A 22,784-nucleotide genomic window follows, 5' to 3' on the forward strand; every position below is an offset into this window, starting at 1 on the left:
GACACAGACTTGCCGTACCCCGAAGACTACTCGTTCACCCGGTAACTCGACATACCACAGGCTCTCCCCCTAATTAGGGAAAAAGAGGAGTCGCCATTTCACAGTGAGAGGGGAGACATAACAAACAACTGGCTGATTTATGGTGTGAAAAGTCTGTTACGTCACTTCTGCCAAGCTCTGTGCCCAAAGAATTTGTGTCTCTGGCACCCAGCCAGCTGGCAGCTTGATGCTTTCGATCTTCCGTGTACTCCCACAATGTACCAGGCAGCGGCACCAGCCTCGAACCCACCCACCTCCAGAGCCACAAAAAGCCAGCACCCTGAAGGCGTGCTTGTCTTCTAGACTACGTCCTTGGCATATCGAAAAGCAGCTGGTCGTGAAGTCCCGAGAGCGGGACCCATTTCTGCAAAGAACCGAAGTCAGCATGTAACTCCAGGTCAGGGTCTTCAAAAGAACCCTGAAAAGGAAAGAGATATCAAAGATCCCAAGATGCAGGCAAAAGAGTCTTCATTAGGGGCCATTGTTCCCCTAAGCTCAGTCCATTCTATTCACAAGCACATTCATTTACTAAACAACTCATTGCTGACATGGGAGTTTCTGATGTTCCTATTGCCCAGAATCACCTTTGTAACCACTGGTCAGGATAGAAAACTCAGCACTATCAAACAAGAAGATGTGGGTTCCACCAGGTATTCGGTGGTGTGAGGGAACCAGCAATGCTGACTTTTTTTTTGCATACCATCGGTTTGGTTTTCTCATAAACGGGGTTGCAGACTGACACTTGGAGCTTTGGCGAACAAGGAGTGATGCCCTTTTGTAGCCACTGGACGCCAGTCCCATAAACGTTGTTGGCATCAGACGTCTGTGTGTCCGCCGGCTACAGACAAATGGGGAATCCTCCTACTAACCCCAAGATATCCCGGAGTCAGATTCCAATAGTTGACCAGCCAGAGAGCCAGCAAGTTCCCAGGCAAATTTGTTGATTGATAATCCCCTGTAATTTGGTACTAGATTTATTCTGTGCACTGTGAGGATCACTAATGTGGTTATCCATTTCTCTGACTGCTTCACTGGTAGGATTCCTGACACACATTCTCAAAGAGGGCATCATATGGCATGTCTGAAGCAAAGGGAAAGTCTCAAAACATCACAGCTAATACTTCACATTTCAACTAGCACCATTATTAGTGTAGTGTTCTTGCTCAGGTTCCAATCTGATCTTTTCTGAAGTAGATTTTCCGTCAACCGGATCATGCATTCCTTCAGCATCTTCTATGAACTCTGCTTCAACCCTGGCAGCTTCTGCTCCTCGTTCTAGCGTCAGCACTTCTAACTCTGACGCTATCCTTGCCCTTTCCAACTGGTTTTCGGCTTCTCTGGCAGCCTTTTCCATTTCTCTGGCGGCCTCTTCCTTCTGGTTTTAGGCTTCTCTGGCAGCCGCTTCCATCTTCAATTTTGCTTCTTGTTTGGCGTAGCGCACTTGCACCTTGGCGGATTCTGCTTTAGCTCTTGCTTGGGCGGCCTTACTTGATGATGCCCTACTGCCCCTGTCGCTGGATGGCAACGACTTGATGCTGGATCGAGTTGTCATTGCAGCACTTGAAACACCTGATAATGCCGCCTTTTCACTGTAGTGTTCTCGCTCGGGTGTAAGGGAACGCTGAACTAAACACCGAGATAAACCATTGTCAATGAAAACAGGATCACAGTAAGATTAACCGTTTACTGTTCACTCTTCCACATTAACGTATGGTGAAAACTGTTGACAAAACAATACAAGATTTGTACAGTATTTGTTTCCTTCTTGATATCACATTTACATCGTAAATACTTGCAAAAGTAAACTACAACAACTACATTACATTAAAATGCAGCATACAGTCAGAATCTACTTACGCCATTGACTGCTTTAAATACACTCCAACACAAACTATCCGCAACTCTTTAACTAACAAAAACAAACCTTATCGACCGTCGTTACTTTTAACAGAATCAGCGTTAACATTTTAATTCAACATATCGATTATCTCATGAACTTACGGCGTTGCTTCACTATGTTTCTAATGCGTAGAAAGACAACTTTTCTTGCGCTGATCTCGCACATGTGAGCCCCTGTTATGGACGGAAAGTTATCCGACCAAGCAGGACCGTGGTATCAGAGAAAATGTATCCGTGACAAGAATGAGACTGTACACCAGATCACAGGGTTACACTTATTTATTAGTAAGGTAAAATATTAGCATAAATGACACTTCATTGCGGAAAGCGGCTTAGCTTAACTACCCACGCTGTGCAACTGCCCTTTTCCCGATACAAGCAATACTTATCAACGTGTGGTTAATCCCACTCCCACACGACTCATACGGGGCCAGGAACAGGTGTGATGAAGCACCCACGCCAGCGAACGCGGTCTTCACCTGGGATGTTTCGTCCCCACCTGGGGTTCCTTCTGGTCTTGCTAGTTGTTGTCCTTCTCCACGGACTGCATGTCGTCCTCTCTCTGTCTACCTCTTGTCTTCTCTCTCTCCTCACAGCCCCGGGCCCCTCTCTATATCCCCTTAGAACAATGAGAGCAATAAATATCTTCTTAACACAATGACGTCCTGTACAGTGCCCCTACATGCCTACACGGTACAGTTACCACAGGACAATTTAGGACGCGTTACGGTTGACGAGCTGGGACCGATTGCATTGTTACATTTCCTGTCCCGACGCCATCCATCCTACTACATTAACAACCCACTACCCCACCAAATACCACCTGCTGAGTGGGAACTTATAGCAACCCATTAACCTCTCAAGTCCCACAGTCTTTTCCTACAATACAGCCCCCTCCTTCGGTACCAACTCGTCAACGGCGGCGAGGGGTTACACAGCGTTGAATAACCTGCTTAATCACAAAAACACATAAAGCCACAAAAATTATGAACAGAATAACAAACACAAACCATTGTACAATAGTATGTCCCCAATCACCAAATAAATCTGCAAACCAAGAGAAAGGCCCACCCTCGTGCGGTTGCTTATCCTGCTCAATATCCGCGCTTACTTTATGCAGATTAGCCACAGCCTCGCGTACATGATGTATTAAGTTAGTGACATTTTCCGTGACGTCCGGTATGTAGGTGCAGCACTCAGCGCCGACCACAGCGCAGGTACCGCCCTCCTTAGCTAACAGAAAATCTAAGGCTATCCTGTTCTGCAAGGCTACTGTTCTAATGGCAACCACCTCGGACGTCAGGGCATCAACCGCACCAGTTGTTTCCACCAATCCCTTGGCCGTTTCATTAGCAATAGACTCTACTAAATCATATAATTTGTCTACTTTTCGCGAAATTTTAACTACCCCATACCCGGGAATAATAGCCCCGAAAAATAGCTCAGCAGCACTCAGCCCCCTACGGACCCGGGCAGACTGGTGATCTCGCAGTCTGGTCACATGGTGTAAGTAGGGGACTGCATAAGCCAAATAGCAGCAACCGTTCCACAGATAGGGTAACCAGGGGTAAGCCGTATCACCACAGATCCAATACGTACCATTCAAAGCCCCTTTTCCCCCATGTACCCTACCTGTGGTATAAGTCGTGGTTCCGTTACAGTAACTGTTACCAACCCTAATCCCCCTACGCGTACGCCTGCACACACAGTCCCGACCTATTATCCCGGCCGCGACCTGGAAGGTCGGCGGGGCACTCCCTTTATCATAAGCGGGAATGTACCACCCCGTGAACAGGTGCTGGTACAGCGGTAAGTTGGTAACATTATCTGAGGGCGGATCTACTTCCCCCGTGTTGTTATTAAACCGTACCCACGCCCAATATTCCTCCCTACGAAAAGGGAGTTGTATCATAGGTACCCCCGCAGCGCTATCCAGGGGGCCCGTGCTGCATACCCAACACTTAGTTAGGTTCAATCGACGGGCGTATTCATGACTCATCCGCAAAAACATATTATTTCGGAAGACGGAGGGAAGAAGGGGAGGGGAATCTCGCCGCCGACGGGACAGATAGATTCCCATCCGCCCACCATATAACGGGGCACACCCGCCCGCCAGCTTACAGACGGCGGACTGGTTCCGGCCATGGGGACATGATAGGGCAAATCCAGGAACACCGTCTGGGATATGGTGATTAATTACTTCCCCACCGCCTTTAACAATAACTCGATACCAATTACAAGTTAACCGGTCAACCCTCCATCCACTCGCATGACACATGCAGCTTTCACCGACGGGTAAGTGTAGCTGGTCGGTGCCATCGTCACAAGACCAGATACGAGAACTGGATCCGAGAAGAAGGAGGGTCAGTAGGCCGTACAAGAGCATCATCAAAATCCTGAAAACAAACAATCATTCGCGTTTAGTCAGGCGTTCTGTATTTAAACATTCCACCCGATCGTGCCCTTCCACAGCCACCCAACGGGTGTTCCCCTGGGCCACAGCAATTATCTCCCCCGGGAGGCGTTCACCTGTAGGATAACGGACCCATACCTGTTGTCCTACAACAGACACCATTTTTTCTTCCTCGTCTTCCTCAATGTCAATGCCAGCCTGGTTACCATCAGGGGGAAACAGGCGCTCTAACGGGGTGCCCCCCTTCCCCACTCGTTGGTTTAACCGGTCCACTGCTTGTTGCAGCACAATACACCAGCCCTTAAGCGTATGGCTGGGGGTCAACAACCGGATCTGCTCCTTTAGCAGTCCGTTCATCCTCTCCACTAGTCCTGAGGCTTGTGGATAATAAGGTATGTGAAACACCCAGTATACCCCATGGGCTACTGCCCAGTCGGCTACTTGTCCTCCGGTGAAATGGGACCCATTATCTGATTGTATTTCTTCCGGGATACCGTAGTGGGATATCAAGTAGTCAAGTCCGGCCACGGTAGAATCTTGATCCGCTCTGGCACTGGGGCGGGCCAACACCACCCCTGAATATGTGTCTACCATGACCAAACAATACTTCTTCCCCCGACATTCAGGCATGGGGCCAATATAGTCCACTTGCCATACCCGGGCGGGGGCTTTCCCACGTTTTATTGCAGCGGGAGGACCTTGCATCACCCGACGGGGTTTTACCTCCTGGCAGGTAGGACAAGTATGCACCAGCTCCTTTACCGTGTCACCTGTTAGAGCAATCCCATGCCGCTGAGCCCACTCCCGAGTACCCTTTTCTCCCCTATGTCCACTCTGTTCATGGGCCCAGCGACCCAAAGCCAGCACGTCCATCTTTCGGATCGCGGCTAACATGTCTACATACTCATTATGAGTTGCCGTTTCAGTGGGCCGCTTATCGTGGGCATCCACATGCCATACTGTTATGGTCCGTGTCAGCGCAGCTGCCCACAACTTCTTCCATAACTCCTGTCCCCATATGGGCTTACCGTGCACTGTCCAGCCGTTCCGTTCCCAATCAGGCATCCACACGGTCAGTCCATTGGCTACGGCCCACGAATCTGTATATAAATACACAGCAGTGTCCACAGCACTAGGTCCCATAGCATCAGATTCTAAATTACTGTGATCCAGGGGCAAAGTGACTGCCATCAATTCAGCGAGCTGACTGGAGCCGGCCGTACCCTCTTCAGTAAGCTCGGTTCCAGAACTAGGATGATAAGCGGCAGCTCGCCATCGCGGCACGCCGGACACCCATTTACTTGATCCGTCGGTGAACCAAGCATGTTTCTTTTCTTCGTCGGTTAGCTCTTCAAAGGGCCGCCCCCACTTCACCGGTGAGGTAGGTAATACATCGATCTTCTCAGCGACTGCTCGGCTACCAGCTCGTGTATGCGACTCACTCCGTCAGGTCCCTTGGTAGCTCGATCTTGAATGTACCATTTCCACTTAACGATGGAGGACTGTTGAGCTCGCCCTTGCTTTAAATTAGCGGAGTCCGATAGGATCCAGTTCATAATGGGGAGGCTAGGTCGAAGAACAATAGGTGCGTCTCCAGTCATCCGCTCCGTTTCAATCAGCGCCCAGTAACAGGCCAGAAGTTGTCGCTCAAAAGCGGTGTACCGTGTTGCAGCATCTGACATCTTCCTTGACCAAAAGCCCAGAGGAACTCGCCGTCCTGCTTGTTTTTGCCACATGCTCCAGTGCGCCGCATCCACATCGGCGGTTACCTGCAGTTCAAACGGTACACCAGGTACCCTTGGAGACAATGGTAGCGCTTGTTGTACAGCTAGCTTAGCATCTTCAAACGACTTCTGTTGTTCTTCACCCCACTCAAAAGGGGCCTTTTTTCGGGTGACCACATAGAGAGGGCGCAGGAGGCCGGACAGGTGCGGAATATGCCTCCGCCAGTAACCTAGCAACCCAAGGAATCGTTGCGTGTCCGTCTTGTTAGTGGGGGTGGCAATATTAATTATTTTCTGCCGCACCTTTTCCGGAATGACTTGCTCTCCCGCATGCCACTGAATGCCCAGGAACACTACTGACTGACTTGGTCCCTGGACTTTAGCGGGGTTAACCGCCCAGCCCCGTTGTGTGAGGTATGCGGTTAGGGATTCCAGGGCCTCTTGTACTGTGTCCATATCACAACCCTGAACCATAATATCATCAATATAATGGTGTATAATAATACTAGGTATGGTGGTAAATTCTGCCAGGTCTCGGGCTATCAATCCATGGCATACGGTGGGAGAGTGGAGATAACCCTGAGGTAGTCGGGTAAATGTATACTGTCGCCCCTTCCAAGTGAAGGCAAATTGATCCTGCGATTTGGGGCTAATAGGAATACTAAAGAAGGCATTGGCCAGGTCAATCACAGCATACCAACTCCCGTTCTCCTGCGCGGCGATATTTTCAATAATAGTTACTATGTCCGGTACGGCCGCCGCCAATGGGGGAGCCGCTCTATTCAGCCGGCGGTAGTCGACCGTCATTCGCCACGAGCCGTCTGGCTTCTGTACTGGCCATATTGGGCTATTAAACGGGGAAGTGGCTGGTAGCACGATGCCTTCCTGGACCAAAGCCTGTACCGTCTCGGTTATGGCATCATGCCCCCCAGGAATGCGGTATTGGGGAACACTGACCGGAGAGAGAGGAGCAGGGATGTGGACCGGTTCCCACCTTGCCTTTCCCACAATTACTCTAGTAGCCCTTATCCCAAAAGTGAACGCACCCCTTGTGGTTTGTAACTGTAACTCTCTTAAGATGTTCATACCCAGTAAACATTCTTCCGTGGGAGCCACCAGTACCCGCCGCACCACCGGGGTATGATGGCCAATAGTGAGGCGGACCGAAATCTCTCGGGCCCGCGTCAGAGCTCCTCCCATACCCTCAATGTGGTACGGTGGTCCTTTCCACTTATCTGGATTGCCCGGTATTACCGTATGTTCAGCCCCAGTATCAACCAAGGCTAAATGGCGCTGGTCATTCCCCCTACCCCAGTGGACTATTACAGGTATATAAGGCCGGGGGTCACCCTTTGTCCACTCTGTGGTGATGCGATACACCAGGGCGACCCCGCCAACCTCCTATTCTTTACATGGCACTGGTGCCTTCCATTTAGCCGCCTCCTCCTGCAATATTTTACGCACCAGCTGTTGCACATCGTCCAAGCTGGGATAAAGGGAAGGGGACGACTTGTTCACATCATTACTCTTCAGACCCTGTCCTTCCTCCACCTTTCCCTTCACTTTGGTCTTATACAATGCATGCAGGACAGAGGTGGGCTTACCATCTATTTCTTCCTTACGGACACCTGCCTGCAACAGTGAGAGGAACATTTCTCGCCTACTCGGTCCTGGCGGTCCCTCTTTCTTCTGCCGATCCGTAGACACGGGCCGAGCCCGGCTACGGGGGGTGGCTATTTCAGACAAGGTCTGCAGGGCCCCTATAACACGGGCGATAGGGCTCCTGATCAAGGGTCCCGTTATTGATAACACAACTCCCCGTAATGCGGGAGCCGCTGAGCGGACCAGGTGGGTCTGCATACCAGCGGTAAAGAGTTCATCCTCTGGTCCTCCCCCATGGGCCCACTGGGCCAGCCGATGGGCATATAGGGCAGCCGCCAGGGCTTGCTGCCGCAGCACCTGTGCTCCTTCCTCCCCCGTCTCCCAATCCGCAACTTTATGGTCCCAATCCATAGTGGAAGGGAAGACTCTACGGGCGGCAGCAGTAACAGTAGAGAACAAATAATCAGTGTCGACGCTCCGACCCCGCAACTCTTGGTTAAGGCGAGGGTCTGTAGCTAACGTCCCCATACCTACCAACTCCTCCGGGGTTAGATAGATATGCCCCCCTCCTTCTTCCCATATCCGTAATAACCAAGCCGCCAAAGGTTCCGATGGTTTCTGCCGGAACCTCTGGCCCATCCCGGACAATTCCTTCATGGTGTAATCCTTATATTGTACCTGCCTTCGACCCGCGTTTAGGGCCTCCCCCGGTCTTACCCGCGCATCGCCCTCGGCCTGAGCATAGTCAGATTCAAAATCATCTCCCTCCGCCTCGTCCTGAGGGGTAGGATAAGTATATGTGGTGACCATTGCCGGCCGGGCTTGGGCTTGGGCGGTATCCTCTCCCGGGCCAGGGCCCGGGAACGGTGGGTAAGATGGTTGGTCCGGATATCGGTTGTCATCATCATACCAGATATCACCATCCCAGGTATCAATGTCATCCCCTTTTGCTAACATTGCCCTTACTCGGGCGGGATCCGGGGACATAGATCCCTTTTGCTTATACAACTGGTGTTTCAATTGGAGGGCCCTACATACCAATTTGACCCCCGTTTCTTCCAGCTCAGAAGCTCGATTCTGACTGGTGCGCACTACTTCGCCCATCATAGCACACCTCTGTTGCATGGCTTCAACTTCCTCCCTTAATTCACCCAATTCCTTCTTCTTAGCAGATAACACTCCTGATTGATGCCTCAGGGCTGTGGCCAGCAGCCAAAAAGCATCCGTCAGGGACCCCTTTTGCTTCGGAAAATTCAGCTCTCGCAATAACCGTGCCACACTTTCCCCGATAGGGGTTTCCCGTGGTAGCAGGCGATCCTCCCAGCTGAGAGGAGAACCCAACTGAGACAATGTATTTGCCAACATCCCGAACCCGGCCGAATTATCCGTCCAGCCGGGAATAAGGAACTGTTCGGGAGTGGCCTCCTTCTTGCGGCGGAACAAATTCATCCTGATACCCTGCTCGCAGCGCCAATTGTTATGGACGGAAAGTTATCCGACCAAGCAGGACCGTGGTATCAGAGAAAATGTATCCGCGACAAGAATGAGACTGTACACCAGATCACAGGGTTACACTTATTTATTAGTAAGGTAAAATATTAGCATAAATGACACTTCATTGCGGAAAGCGGCTTAGCTTAACTACCCACGCTGTGCAACTGCCCTTTTCCCGATACAAGCAATACTTATCAACGTGTGGTTAATCCCACTCCCACACGACTCATACGGGGCCAGGAACAGGTGTGATGAAGCACCCATGCCAGCGAACGCGGTCTTCACCTGGGATGTTTCGTCCCCACCTGGGGTTCCTTCTGGTCTTGCTAGTTGTTGTCCTTCTCCACGGACTGCATGTCGTCCTCTCTCTGTCTACCTCTTGTCTTCTCTCTCTCCTCACAGCCCCGGGCCCCTCTCTATATCCCCTTAGAACAATGAGAGCAATAAATATCTTCTTAACACAATGACGTCCTGTACAGTGCCCCTACATGCCTACACGGTACAGTTACCACAGGACAATTTAGGACGCGTTACGGTTGACGAGCTGGGACCGATTGCATTGTTACATTTCCTGTCCCGACGCCATCCATCCTACTACATTAACAACCCACTACCCCACCAAATACCACCTGCTGAGTGGGAACTTATAGCAACCCATTAACCTCTCAAGTCCCACAGTCTTTTCCTACAATACAGCCCCCTCCTTCCCGTTTCTCCAAACTGGTATTTTCCCACAAGACGCAGCGAAACCGGATGTGACGTCATCGCATGCCGCGATATATCACAGACAACAAATTTACTTTAAACAATCCTAACTTTAACTAGAAAATGCTAACAAATGAATTACTAAGCGAAAATATTATAAACTAAATGAATGCCATAAAGGCAATACAATTAGATTGTCCAATCATTCATCTCATTGATCATTGTGGGACCTGCCATGTGTAAATTAGCAGCCGGCTTGCCTTCATTACCATAGTAACTGTACTTCAAGTATAATTTCCTTGTAAAAAATGTTTTGCTGTTTCTGGAGGACATAAATGATTGTTAAACATAATTAGAACCTCATTTGGACCACACTTAGAATGCTGTGTACATTTTTGGCTTCCATATTACAAAATATGACATGGAAGCAGTGCAGAAAATACACCAAATGCCATAAAACATTAAACCAGAACAGAGATGGGAAAACAGTGCTGGCTCTAACTATCAGGACACAATGAAATAACTGCGGTTCTTTCCTTTGCAAAAAGAGATGACCTAATGGAGGTCTTCAAAATCAAGTAGAGGGTAAAATGAGAAGAAGTTTCCTCATGTGGGTACTTCAAAGCAAGAGGTCAATAGTACAAGAATGTTTCTAATGAATTCAGCATGTGCTCATGAAGAGCTTCTTTACAGAGAGAGAGCATGTGTGTGTGCTGGACAGCAGTTTGTATTTAAAGTGTAGCTAAATGATCATGTGTGGTAGAAAGGGATGGAAGGGTGTGCAGATAAGATGGAGATATTAGGTTGGAGGTTGCTCTCGTTAGGCTGAGTGACTTTTCCGTGCTGTTAATTGTAATCTCTTTCTTTGGTAGTTTTCTGGTGACTGACTGGAATACTTGTTTATAAATAGAGGTGTGAAAATATCCTGATTTATCTGTCAAAATCCTGATGGATGTTCATGTACAATCCAGTTTTTCCTTGACTGGATCACAATGAAATCTACAAGATCCTAGGGGGTCATAACAGGGTAGATCTTATGATGTCCCTTTAATCAAAATGCTGGAGAGTCTCAAATGAGGGGACATCATTTCAAGATAAGAAACTCATCATTTATGTTGAAATTTCTTTTCTAAGAGTATGGTAGGTCTGGAATTCTCTGCCCCAGAACACTGTAGAGACTAGTTCATCAGAAGCATTGAAAATGAAGGTAGAAATACAGTTGAGAGTTTGAGGGACTGGTACAGAAGAGAAGTGGAGGCCATTATGGCTTGAGGGCCTGGTGGCTTATTCCTGCTCCTATTTCCTTGTGATTGCCTCGGAGAGCAGTGGTGCCATTATGTGTAAGATGCCCAAAGTATCTCTGCTTTGTATCAGATTTACTTTGCATAACAACCATTTGGGCAGCAATTCCTCCGGATGCTGGTGGCATTCAAAGATGGGTAATTCTCGAGCAATAGAATTACTTCCACATGGTTTCTTGGAATTTGATCCTGATGGGAGGTGCATCCATCTTACAATGAAGATACCTGACATACCCAAAGGATCCTGAATAATTTCCCTCTAAATAAGAACAACTTAAAATGCCTTTAATGTAGAAGAATAGCTCAGTTATTCACAGGGGTCACAATAGAAGAAGCAAGCAAAGATTTTCTTGAATGGCAAAGATTCAAGAAGATTTCAGAAGACTGAGAGGTTTAAAAAAGCAGGATAATGATTTATGGCAGAGAGTTCAGAGGGTAAAGACTGGGAAGTTAAAATGCTCTGTACATAATGATTAGATAAAACACAACAAGGAAATATACTGCAGGATAAATTATGCAACATGAATGGTAAGCTGAGCCTGTACCTTTTGATGGTTGGAATTTCAGTGATGTTATAATTGTCTCAGGTTTACTTTTATATTCATAGGATATTAAATTCTCTGAAGTTGTGCTCCAGGAAATTCCATTATCCCCTGGAGCTTTGATATAGATATTAAGAACAGGTTGGTGCTGTAATCGAGCATGCATTTTGACATGGTTTTCCTTCCACTTCTGCCCCATGTTTTAAAAATACTTAGTCATTTCTTGGGATCTGGGCTGAGCCAGCACTGATCTCCCATCTCTAACTGCCTCGCCAAGGTGGTGGCGAGCTGCTGCCGCCATTGTGGTGAGGGTTCTTCCACAATGATGTCCAGCGGGGAGTTCCAAAATGCAGACCCAGCAGTATATGTCCAGGTCAGGATGGCATGTGAATGTCAAAGAAAGGTGGTCAGACTCTCTTGTTGAAGTTAATCAAATGTCTGACACAGCCATTGGAGCAACTTATTGCCTTCCCTCACTTTGCTATGTTGAGGATAGTCTGAGTAGATGACAATTGGCAGTTGAATTTGCCCTATGTTTTGTGAATGGGATGTTTTACGCTGTTGGGTGGATGTCAGTGTTGCAGTCTTACATGGACAGTTTGGCTAAAGGTCTAGTGAGTTCTAGACGGCAGGTCTTCAGTACTACAGCCAAGATGATGCTATCAATAAACTACCAACAGATATTGGTGTCTCTCATCTGGAGTACTTGCTTCCTTCAAGCATTATTTGACATGGAACACAGACTCATCAGCTAAGGACAGCAGATGCTTTCTTGCCCATTTTGACAGGATATCATGTGACTTCCTGGGAACGAGAGTCACTGCTGGGGATTCCACCTCTTTCCTACTTGAACAACACTGTTCAGCCATGATTTGTCCTGTCATTGTGTGGTGAGAGGCCTAGGCAAGGATGGTAAGGACCCAAGTGCTGGAGAATCTGAGACTAGACTTGAGACACGGTTTCAAGACTGAGACGAGAATGGGGCTATTGACTGGATGTTAGACAATAATCTGAAAGAGACAATAATCCAAAATGCAATCATAGATAGAATTAAGTTGAGCTGACAATAGAGCACCAAATGTAAGTTCAGGTACTTTTTAAATACTAAAATGTTGGCACCAAAACATGACAGCCAATGAGTGGAGCAGGCCTGAACCTTTAAAGGGGTTGCACCAGCTATCCATACTCCAGAGAAACGGAGCATCTAAATCTCTGGTGCAGCCGGCTGCGTACTTTAACACACTGAGGCAGGATATGAACAGGGACTGTGATGGCCAAGTATGTTGGCTGGAAGGGTGATTCTTTGGAGATGACTGTGTCACTGCTGTGACTAGTTTGGAAACCAAGCCCTGGCATTTGTGAGGAAGAGTTTGAAAAGGCCAGTTGGACTGTGAGTGATTTTGCCATTCCCAAATTGGCTACCAGGGCCAATGCCAGGTTGCTTGTCCACCCTTATTCTTTATCCATTTTTACATTGCTCACCGGACAACTTAATCAACCATAAGTTTTTATCTGCAATTTGAGAAGGATAAGGGCAGATCGGAGGTGTCGGTGTTGCAGTTGAACAAAGGAGACTATGGAGCCATGAGGGAGGAGCTGGCCAAAGTTAACTGGATGGATATCCTAGCAGAAAAGACAGTGGAACAGCAATGGCAGGTATTCTTGGGAATAATGCACAAGGTGCAAAATCAGTTCATCCCCCGGAGAAGGAAGGATTCAAAGGGGGGAAAGGGGCCACAGTGGTTGACAAAGGAAGTCAGAGATTGCATAGCATTAAAAAAAGGAAGTATGACAGAGCTAAGGTGAGTGGGAGGACAGATGATTGGGAAACTTTTAAGGAACAACAAAACTTAACTAAAAAGGCAATACGGGGAGAAAAAATGAGGTACGAACGCAAGCTAGCCAGGAATATAAAGGAGGATAGCAAAAGCTTTTTTAGGTATGTGAAGAGAAAGAAGATAGTTAAGAACAATGTTGGGCCCTTGAAGAATGAATTGGGTGAAATGGTTATGGGAAACAGAGAAATGGCAGAAGAATTTAATAAGTACTTTAGATCTGTCTTCACTAGGGAAGACACAAGCAATCTCCCAGATGTATGGATGGGCCAAGGACATAGGGTAACAGAGGAAATGAAACAGATTGACATTAGGAAGGAAATGGTGATGAGTAGACTGATGGGACTGAAGGCTGACAAGTCCCCAGGTCCAGATGGTCTGCATTCTAGGATAGTAAAGGAGGTGGTTCTGGAAATTGCGGATGCATTGGTAATCATTTTCCAATGTTCCTTAGATTCAGGATCAGTTCCTGAGGATTGGAGAATGGCTAATGTTATCCTACTTTTTAAGAAAGGAGGGAGGGAGAAAACAGAGAACTATCGTCCTGTCAACCTAACATCAGTAGCGGGGAAGATGCTAGAGTCCATTATTAAAGATAAAATAGTGGCATATATAGATAGCAGTGATAGGATTGGGCTGATCCAGCATGGACTTACCAAGGGTAAATCATGCTTGACTAATCTATTGGAGTTTTTCGAAGATGTAACCAGGAAGTTAGACAAGGGAGATCCAGTGGATGTAGTGTACCTTGATTTTCAGAAGGCATTTGATAAGGTCCCACATAGGAGATTGGTGGGTAAAATCAGAGCTCATGGCATTGGGGGGAAGATATTGACATGGATAGAAAACTGGTTGGCAGATAGAAAGCAAAGGGTAACGGTGAATGGGTGTTTCTCAGAATGGCAGGTGGTGACTAGTGGGGTGCCACAGGGCTCGGTATTGGGACCACAGCTGTTTACGATTTACATCAACGATTTAGATGAAGGCATTGAGAATAACATCAGCAAGTTTGCTGATGATACTAAACTGGGTGGCAGTGTGACATGTGATGAGGATGTTAGGAGAATTCAGGGTGAATTGGATAGGCTGAGTGAGTGGGCAGATATTTGGCAGATGACATTTAATGTGAATAAGTGTGAGGTTATCCACTTCGGGAGTAAGAACAGGAAGGCAGATTATTATCTGAATGGTGTAGAGTTAGGTAAGGGAGAAATACAAAGAGATCTAGGAGTCCTTGTTCATCAGTCACTGAAGGTGAATGAGCAAGTGCAGCAGGCAGTGAAGAAGGCTAATGGAACGTTGGCCTTTATTGCAAAGGGAATTGAGTACAAGAGCAAGGAAATCCTTTTGCATTTGTACAGGGCCCTGGTGAGACCACACCTGGAGTATTGTGTACAGTTTTCGTCTCCAGGGTTAAGGAAGGACATCCTGGCTGTAGTGGAAGTGCAGCGTAGATTCACGAGGTTAATTCGTGGGGATGTCCGGACTGTCTTACGCAGAGAGGTTAGAGAGACTGGGCTTGTACACACTGGAATTAAGGAGATTGACAGGGGATCTGATTGCAACATATAAGATTATTAAGGGATTGGACAAGATAGAGGCAGGAAATATGTTCCAGATGCTGGGAGAGTCCAGTACCAGAGGGCATGGTTTGAGAATAAGGGGTAGGTCATTTAGGACAGAGTTAAGGAAAAACTTCTTCTCCCAGAGAGTTGTGGGGGTCTGGAATGCACTGCCTCGGAAGGCAATGGAGGCCAATTCTCTGGATGCTTTCAAGAAGGAGCTAGATAGGTATCTTATGGATAGGGGAATCAAGGGATATGGGGACAAGGCAGGAACCGGGTATTGAGAGTAGATGATTAGCCATGATCTCAGAATGGCTGTGCAGGCTCGAAGGGCCAAATGGTCTACTTCTGCACCTATTGTCTATAATGGTGTGATTGATTGTACCCGTTCCAGAATCCTAAATTTAAGCTGACCTCAGGTCTTATAGGAGTCTATTAGTGGCCTCTCTTTAGGAAGATTACACTATATCAAAATGTAATGCAAAAACTAAATTGCTTAGCTATTTTAGTCTTTTCTGAAGGAATTTAGCTATCAATAATAACTATTTTGAACAGTGGTCCCTCTTCCCAACAAGGAGGAGATGGTTCCAGATAATGAAACATTAAACAGTTATTTTATTTTAAATGGAGCTCATTTATTCCTAATGAAGATTATACACATGATGGCCACTTTATTAGGTACTCCTGTCCTCCTGCTCGTTAATACAAATATCTAATCAGCCAATGATGTGACGGTAATGCAATTTATAAAAACATACAGACATGGTCAGCAGGTTCTGTTGTTGCACAGGGAAGAAGTGTAATTTAAGTGACTTTTACTATGGAATGATTGTTGAGGCCAGATGGAGTGGTTTGAGTATCATCAGGAACTGCTGATCTGTTGGGATTCTCACATGCAACAGTCTCTAGAGTTTACAGAGAAAGCTGTGAAAACAAAAGAACATCCAGTGCATGGCAGTTCTGTGGGTGAAAATGCCTTGTTAATGGGAGGGATCAGCGCAGAATGGCCAGACAGGAAGGCGACAGATAACCACGCATGGCGTGCAGAAGGGCAGCTCTGAATGTACAACACGTCGAACATTGAAGTGGATGGCCTGCAGCAGCAGAAGGCCAGGAACAAACACCAAGTGGCCACTTTATTAGCTACTGGAGTTAGCTAAGAAAGTGGCCACTGTGTGAGGTTCTAAAAAGGATTTCCAGCCACAAGTACAGTTCCTACAAACTGCAAAACCGTGCCAATGAATTGCTGATGAACATGTCAGCCTTTGCAGAAAGAATGCTCTGGGAAATGATCCTTCTCAGGCTGAGGCTGTGTATGGGGCTCTATCTCAATTTCTGCAACTCCTCCCCACCCTTACTGTCTTCTAGTATTTATATATTTTCTTGGGTCATCTAGTGATGACCTTATTTGCATTTTCATAACTGGTCTCTGTATGTCCCTCTGCAACTGGATCCTTGACTTCCTCATCGAGAGACCACATTCAGTGTGATAGGAAATAATCCTCAAAGACAATCAGCACTGCAAGGATGTCTGTTTAGCCCACTGCTCTACTCTCTCTACACCCATGACTGTGTGGCTCAGAACAGCTCAAATTCCCTCCATAAATTTGCCAACAACACAGTTACAGTTGGCAGAATATCAGATGGTATTGAGGAGATGGACAAGAGTGAGATAGATCAATTGATGGAGTGGTGTCACAACAACAACTTCACACTCATTGTCAGTAAGACCAAGGAATTGGTTGTGGACTTCAGGAAGGGTAAGTCGAGGAAACTCACATCAGTCCTCATTGAGGGATCAGCAGTTGAATGGGTGATCAGTTTCAAGTTCCTGGGTGTTAACATCTCTGAAGATCTATCGTGGGCCCAACAATTGATGCAGTTACAAATAATGTGTGTCAGCGACTATATTTCATTAGGAGTTTGAGGAGATTCGATATGCTACCAAAGACTCGCAAATTTCTACAGATGTAACATGGAGAGCATTCTAACTGGCTGCATCTCCGTCTGGTATGGAGGGGCCACTGCACAGGATCAGAAAAAAACTGCAGAATGTTGTAAACTCAGCCATCTTCATCATGGGCACTAGACTCCCCAGCATCGAGGATATCTTCATAAGGCAATACATCTAAAAGGGAGCATCCACCTTTAAGTACCTCCATCACCCAGGAGATACCCTCTTCTCATTGCTACCACCAGGGAGGAGGTACAGGAGCCTAAGATGTACACTCAATGTTTTAAGAGCAGTTTCTTTCCCAGCGTCATCAGATTTCTGAAAGCACAGTGAACCTATGTACACTACCTCACTATTTTGTCTCTGTTGTGCTCTCTTTTTGTACTATTAATTTAATTTAATTAAAAAAAAGTAATGGATTTCTTATTGTAATTTATAGTTGTTTATTATGAATTGCAAGGTACTGCTGCTGCAAAGCAACATATTTCACAACATAAGCCAACGACATTAAACCTGATTCTGATTCTGATCGTGACTCATCTCATCAGGTCAGATGGTCGGAACCTCAGGTTAATAGACAATGTTGTTTCTTCTGATTAGTTTGCAGTCTCAGTCATGTCAACAATAGGCTTCCTAAACCTGGACAGTATTGGTTCTCAATGGATGGGTAAAGAATACTGGTTAAACATAAATAATAAACATCTTGAAGCTGAGACAGTTTCTTCAGCTGTGCTAAAAGCTGAATTTAGCAAAGAAACTCCTGACTCTGGATAATGAATATCTATCACTGTGGTTTGTGTCCTGGAGTCGCACATAGTCCATGTAAGGTTGACTTCCTTACAGAGCCAGAGTGAACCCAATGAATCTGTGTAATAATCCAGTTGTTAGGACATCATAACTAAGGTCTGATCTGATTTTTATTTGAATCCATTAATTCCATGTTAGGACCAGAAGTTGAATGCCTCCATTACTGTGATGGGATTTGACCTCAGCTCTCTGAACTGTTGGTGTAGGCCTGTAGATTGCTACTGATAACTTAGCAATTGTGCCTTCACCATGTTTCCAAAAAGAAGCTCAAAATACAAGTCTGGAAGTTGGATAGAATAGGACAATGTTACAGTATGTGTACTGCCTTCATAAAGTGAGAGCTTCACAAGACAGAGCACAACCTCTATTGTTCCACCTATCACCTCTCATATTCGGTTGCTATCCTCCCCTCCCCCACCTGACTCCATGTGCCAATCAACTCCTCCTCTCCTGCATCCACCAATTGCTTGTCAGCTCTTGGCCCAACCCTCCCCTTTGCCCCTTCATAAGGTTCATTGCAGTGTATGGTCTTATCTGGAAATGTTGAATGTCCATTTCATTCTGCAGATGTTGCTTAACATATCAAGTTCTCCAGTTTCTCATTTATTTTGCTGCAGAATATGAACAGTCAGAATTATCACAGTTCTGATTTCTTCCTCCACACAGAATCACACGCTTCTGGTTTTTTTCCCCACATTACCTTGAGTCTGAGGTTCTTAGGAAGATTTCATAAATGGTTAAAAAAGATAAAGAAAAAATGAATTTACATAGCCTGTTCCATACTCTCAAGATCTACCTAGATGCTGTAGAGTTAGGTTGGTCTGAAGTGTAATGTAGGGAACCTACCAGGCTATACTCCAGAAAGCCTGATATGTCTATGTTGACATCCCTATTCGATGCAGTAAAATCCCATAAACGATTATGACTTAAATTACTAAGTAACCTCATTGGGGGCCCTCAGCGAGCAACATAATATAGACAAGATATTGCTTCCACATTGGCTGAAATTTACTTCAGGTAAGGATGTTGGACAATTCAGCAGCAGTTCTTTAACAATACTGAGAGGGGAAGAGTGCCTCTGTTTACTGCCTTGCCTGAGAAACAGAACTTCCAACAGCCTAACACTCCAGTGTAATACCATTCTGATGTCCCAGCTTAGATTAATGGCTTAATGCTTCTAAAAAGAGACATGAACCTTTCATATGTAGTGCTCAGAGGTCTCCTGTCAAGCTATTTCCTTGGTGTTTGTGCCAGTCTTCTGTTGGAGCTGAGATGGAAAACCAGGAGGATGTAGCAACTGATGAAATTTCAACCATTGTCAATTTAAAAAAAAGACTATGTACCATAAAACTTGGAGATTAATTATCGAAACACAGAAAACCTACAGCACAATCTTTTGTCATATTGGATTTCTTGATGCATGTGCAGGTGATGAGGTTTCCTGATACAGGCTGTTTTCAAGGAAGATGACTCCTTGAAACATGAGGGTCACCTGGATGGTGTCTGACTTTATTTTTTCTGACTCCCAGCCTGTGCTTTGTGGTTGGCGGCTGACTGGTGCAGCTAGTAGAGCTGCTTCCTCAGGCTTCAGTGATTCAATCCTGGCCTTCGTTGCCCTCTCTGTGTCAAATCTCCCAATGACTGCATGGGCTTCCCCTGCTGCACCCATTTCCTTGCAAATCTATTGACCCCGTGTATGTGAATATTAGCATTTAATGAGAACATGACCAGGATAAAATGAGGTTATTGTAAATTGCTTCTTAGCGATAGGCATGGACTCAAAGTAAATTTATTATCAAAGTACATATATATCACCATATACAATCCTGAGATTCATTTTCTTGTGGCTGTTCACGGTAAATATAAGAAACACAAAGCAATCAATGCTAGATTGTACACACCTGGACAGACAAACAACCAATGTGCAAAAGACAACAACTGCAAATACAAAAAGAAAGAAAGAAAGAAAGAAATAATAATAAACAACCTTGAGGGGATTTCTGTCCTCCATTGTGCACATCCCCAGGAGGCAAATTGGGGAAAGCACTGTAGATATGCAGGGCAGGAGTGAAATAAAACACCACCCGTGGACCAAAACAGAAACAAATCCAGGCATGTCTGGTCAGCGTCTGTTCTCCGTGTTAGAGGTGGCTGAAACCAAAATCTGGCTGTAGAGATAAAAATCACTACCATTTCACCTTAGAACTGGAGAGATGTCTACAGAATAGATTGATACGACCACTGCCTGGGGTCACCAGGGCATGCCTGGAGCTAGCACTGGGCATGACAGTTAGCAGACTGTGAGTGGTGCACTGCTGATTAGGCGGGCAGGCACTGGGAAACCTGAAAAAGATACAGCCAACATTCAAGGTAACCCACCAACACCACAGGCTCTGTCTGCTGCAGGTGTTTCTCAGGGGAGCGGTCCACTTACAAATGAGACCACTCAAGCAAGTAAGAGAAGGAAGACACACAAGAAATGGCCATTAGAAGCAAACACAAACATAATGCGAGTAACAGAAATTGTGACTGATATGATGGCATACAGGGACAAACTTCATCCACAGCTTATCCCTCCATGCAAGTAAATACACTATGAATAGCAGATTAACGTTGATTGATAATAAAAATAACTTAATTCCCATAGACATGTTAAACCAAATAAAACATGAAGTTGCACAAGGGCTAGAAAGAAACCAACCTAAAGACTACAACGATGCAATGCAAGAAAATAAAGAAGATGCAACTGACGAAAGCACTGATGAAAATGCAATTACTTCAAATGCTCCACAACCTGATGTCATGGTTCCTGTTGGCCGTTCCCCTTTAACACTTCTTTCTCCCTGATCATGCCCCAATTTCAGTCAATTGCTGCTAGTTACCCAATTATCGTACACCTGGCTTTCATCAGAGACTGGGAAATAAATACGATGGCGACTCTATCACCAGTTCGTTGGTCGACTCTCGAGTTATACTTCGTTCCCTGTTCCAATTAGAACTGGTAGTTCTAAGTTCCACTCTAGTTTCTAAAGAGTCCCTGTGAATCCCGTCTCTTGTCAAGATCCCTCTGGTTTCCTGCTCTACATTCAGGTCTACGCCAGCCTCCCCAGCTGAGTTGATGTGCCAGTGTCCTGCACTTGGGTTCTCCTCCATCACTCCCGTGTAACACCTGATGGTAACAGCAATAATATGGATGCAGGGCGTCAGCAGAATGCTGAAGATGAAGCTGAGCATACAGACAAAATTATCCTAATATTTAACACCACACTAACAGAATATATGGGCATTGGCCCAACAAAATAAAACCACTACATACCAAGACAAAATATGTCATCAATATTTGCAAAAATTGTTAATGCACTCAACAATATCATATTACCACAATATTTAGGAAAACTTGTAACATTTGAAGAACTACACACAATAACATAATGTGCAGCAATAACAGTAGTGTAGTGCAATGGTTCAAAAATAGAGACCCTCATTAATAGAAACCCAAAACTGAAATGAAATGAAAACACCAAATGGCAGACAAGATTAAGAAACAAAATCGAAACTTTAAATGCAGAAATAGCCCACTTAATCGAGTATAAAATGGATAACCTGAGCAAGAAAGTTAAGTGAAAAGCTAAGGAAATACTAAGGAAATATAAAGTCTGTTACAAGAATCTGCCCTTGTAATAATGATCAGGGAAACACAGAGAGATCTGTACTTACTGATAAGTACCTTTATTGTATCGACAGTAGAACACATGAACTTACACAACCAATACCTATATGCACACCAGTTATGTTTTCTTGACCTTCCATGAACAGTCAAAGAACAGTAAAGATATTACAAGTTAAAAAAGAGTTTCTGCTGCTGACCACATATTTTTTGTAGCCCCGTTTCAAAGCTCCACGTGTCTGAGGGGTACCTCACATCTGTGACATTTGTTCTTCTACAGAGTTACTGCTGCCATCACACTTGAAGCATCTGCTTTTATACTAACTTCTTACCAATTCAAATATTGCATTCCAGTGTCAGTGGCTGTAGGTAATCTATCTGACCTTTAACACTGTTTTATTGGCTCTGCTCCATGTCAGCATCCATTTATTGCCCTCTCCCTGACAAGTGACAATAAGTAATGTTCTCAATCAGCAACAAGCTTGATTCACGCAGAACAGATACAGTCAAAAACATGCATGTTATATCCAACTAAAGAACATTTCATAAATAACTTCTTATTTGGAAATTATCTCTAGTCCAGAGGATTACCTGGAGCATTATTGCATCTTCTTTAAAACACAGAAAGCCACGCAACTTCATCTCGCAAAATGAAGTGTCTTCATAAAATGGTAGCCTCCATCTCCTCCCTCATGGCCAGAACAAAGGCAATTGGTCAGCTTGCACTGTCCTTGATTCATTTGAATTCACTGATATCCAGACTGTATCTCTTTCTGGCCAGCAGGTTCATACAAGATATGATCAACCTAACAAAAACATTGTATATTTATAAATACACCAAAACAAAAGCTTGGTGCATACAAAGCCAGACTAAATAGAAACATGAAATGTGCCAGATGAAGAAAACAGAATTATCAGTTCAGAAACAATGAGGAAGGTTTACAGGACATTGAAACTAAATTTGATGTCACTAACCCTAGCACAAAATTACCAACAACCACAGTGATAATGAACTTTTGGCTGAATAGCTGGTCAAACAGAGTGATGTACAATCAAGAGTGATTACAGCTATATAGGACCCTGGTCAGACCCCACTTGGAGTACTGTGATCAGTTCTGGTCACCTCACTATAGGAAGGACATGGAAGCTATAGAAAGGGTGCGGAGGAGATTTACAAGGATGTTGCCTGGATTGGGGAGCATGCCTTACGAGAATAGGTTGAATGAACTTGGCCTTT

The 22,784-nt window shown here is 45.5% G+C and overlaps 1 protein-coding gene across 1 annotated transcript; it reads right to left on the reverse strand.

Annotated features, from left to right (window-relative positions):
• Positions 1-4,348: 4,348 nt before the first annotated feature.
• On the reverse strand, positions 4,349-9,126 carry LOC140714008 (uncharacterized). The gene is given in 3 exon segments (XM_073024682.1): positions 4,349-5,730; positions 5,733-7,476; positions 7,540-9,126. Coding segments are annotated over 3 exon segments (4,713 nt in total).
• Between the last annotated feature and the right edge of the window lie 13,658 nt (positions 9,127-22,784).

This window comes from Hemitrygon akajei, chromosome 20, assembly GCF_048418815.1.
Source record: "Hemitrygon akajei chromosome 20, sHemAka1.3, whole genome shotgun sequence".
NCBI classification, from domain to species: Eukaryota; Metazoa; Chordata; class Chondrichthyes; order Myliobatiformes; family Dasyatidae; genus Hemitrygon; species Hemitrygon akajei.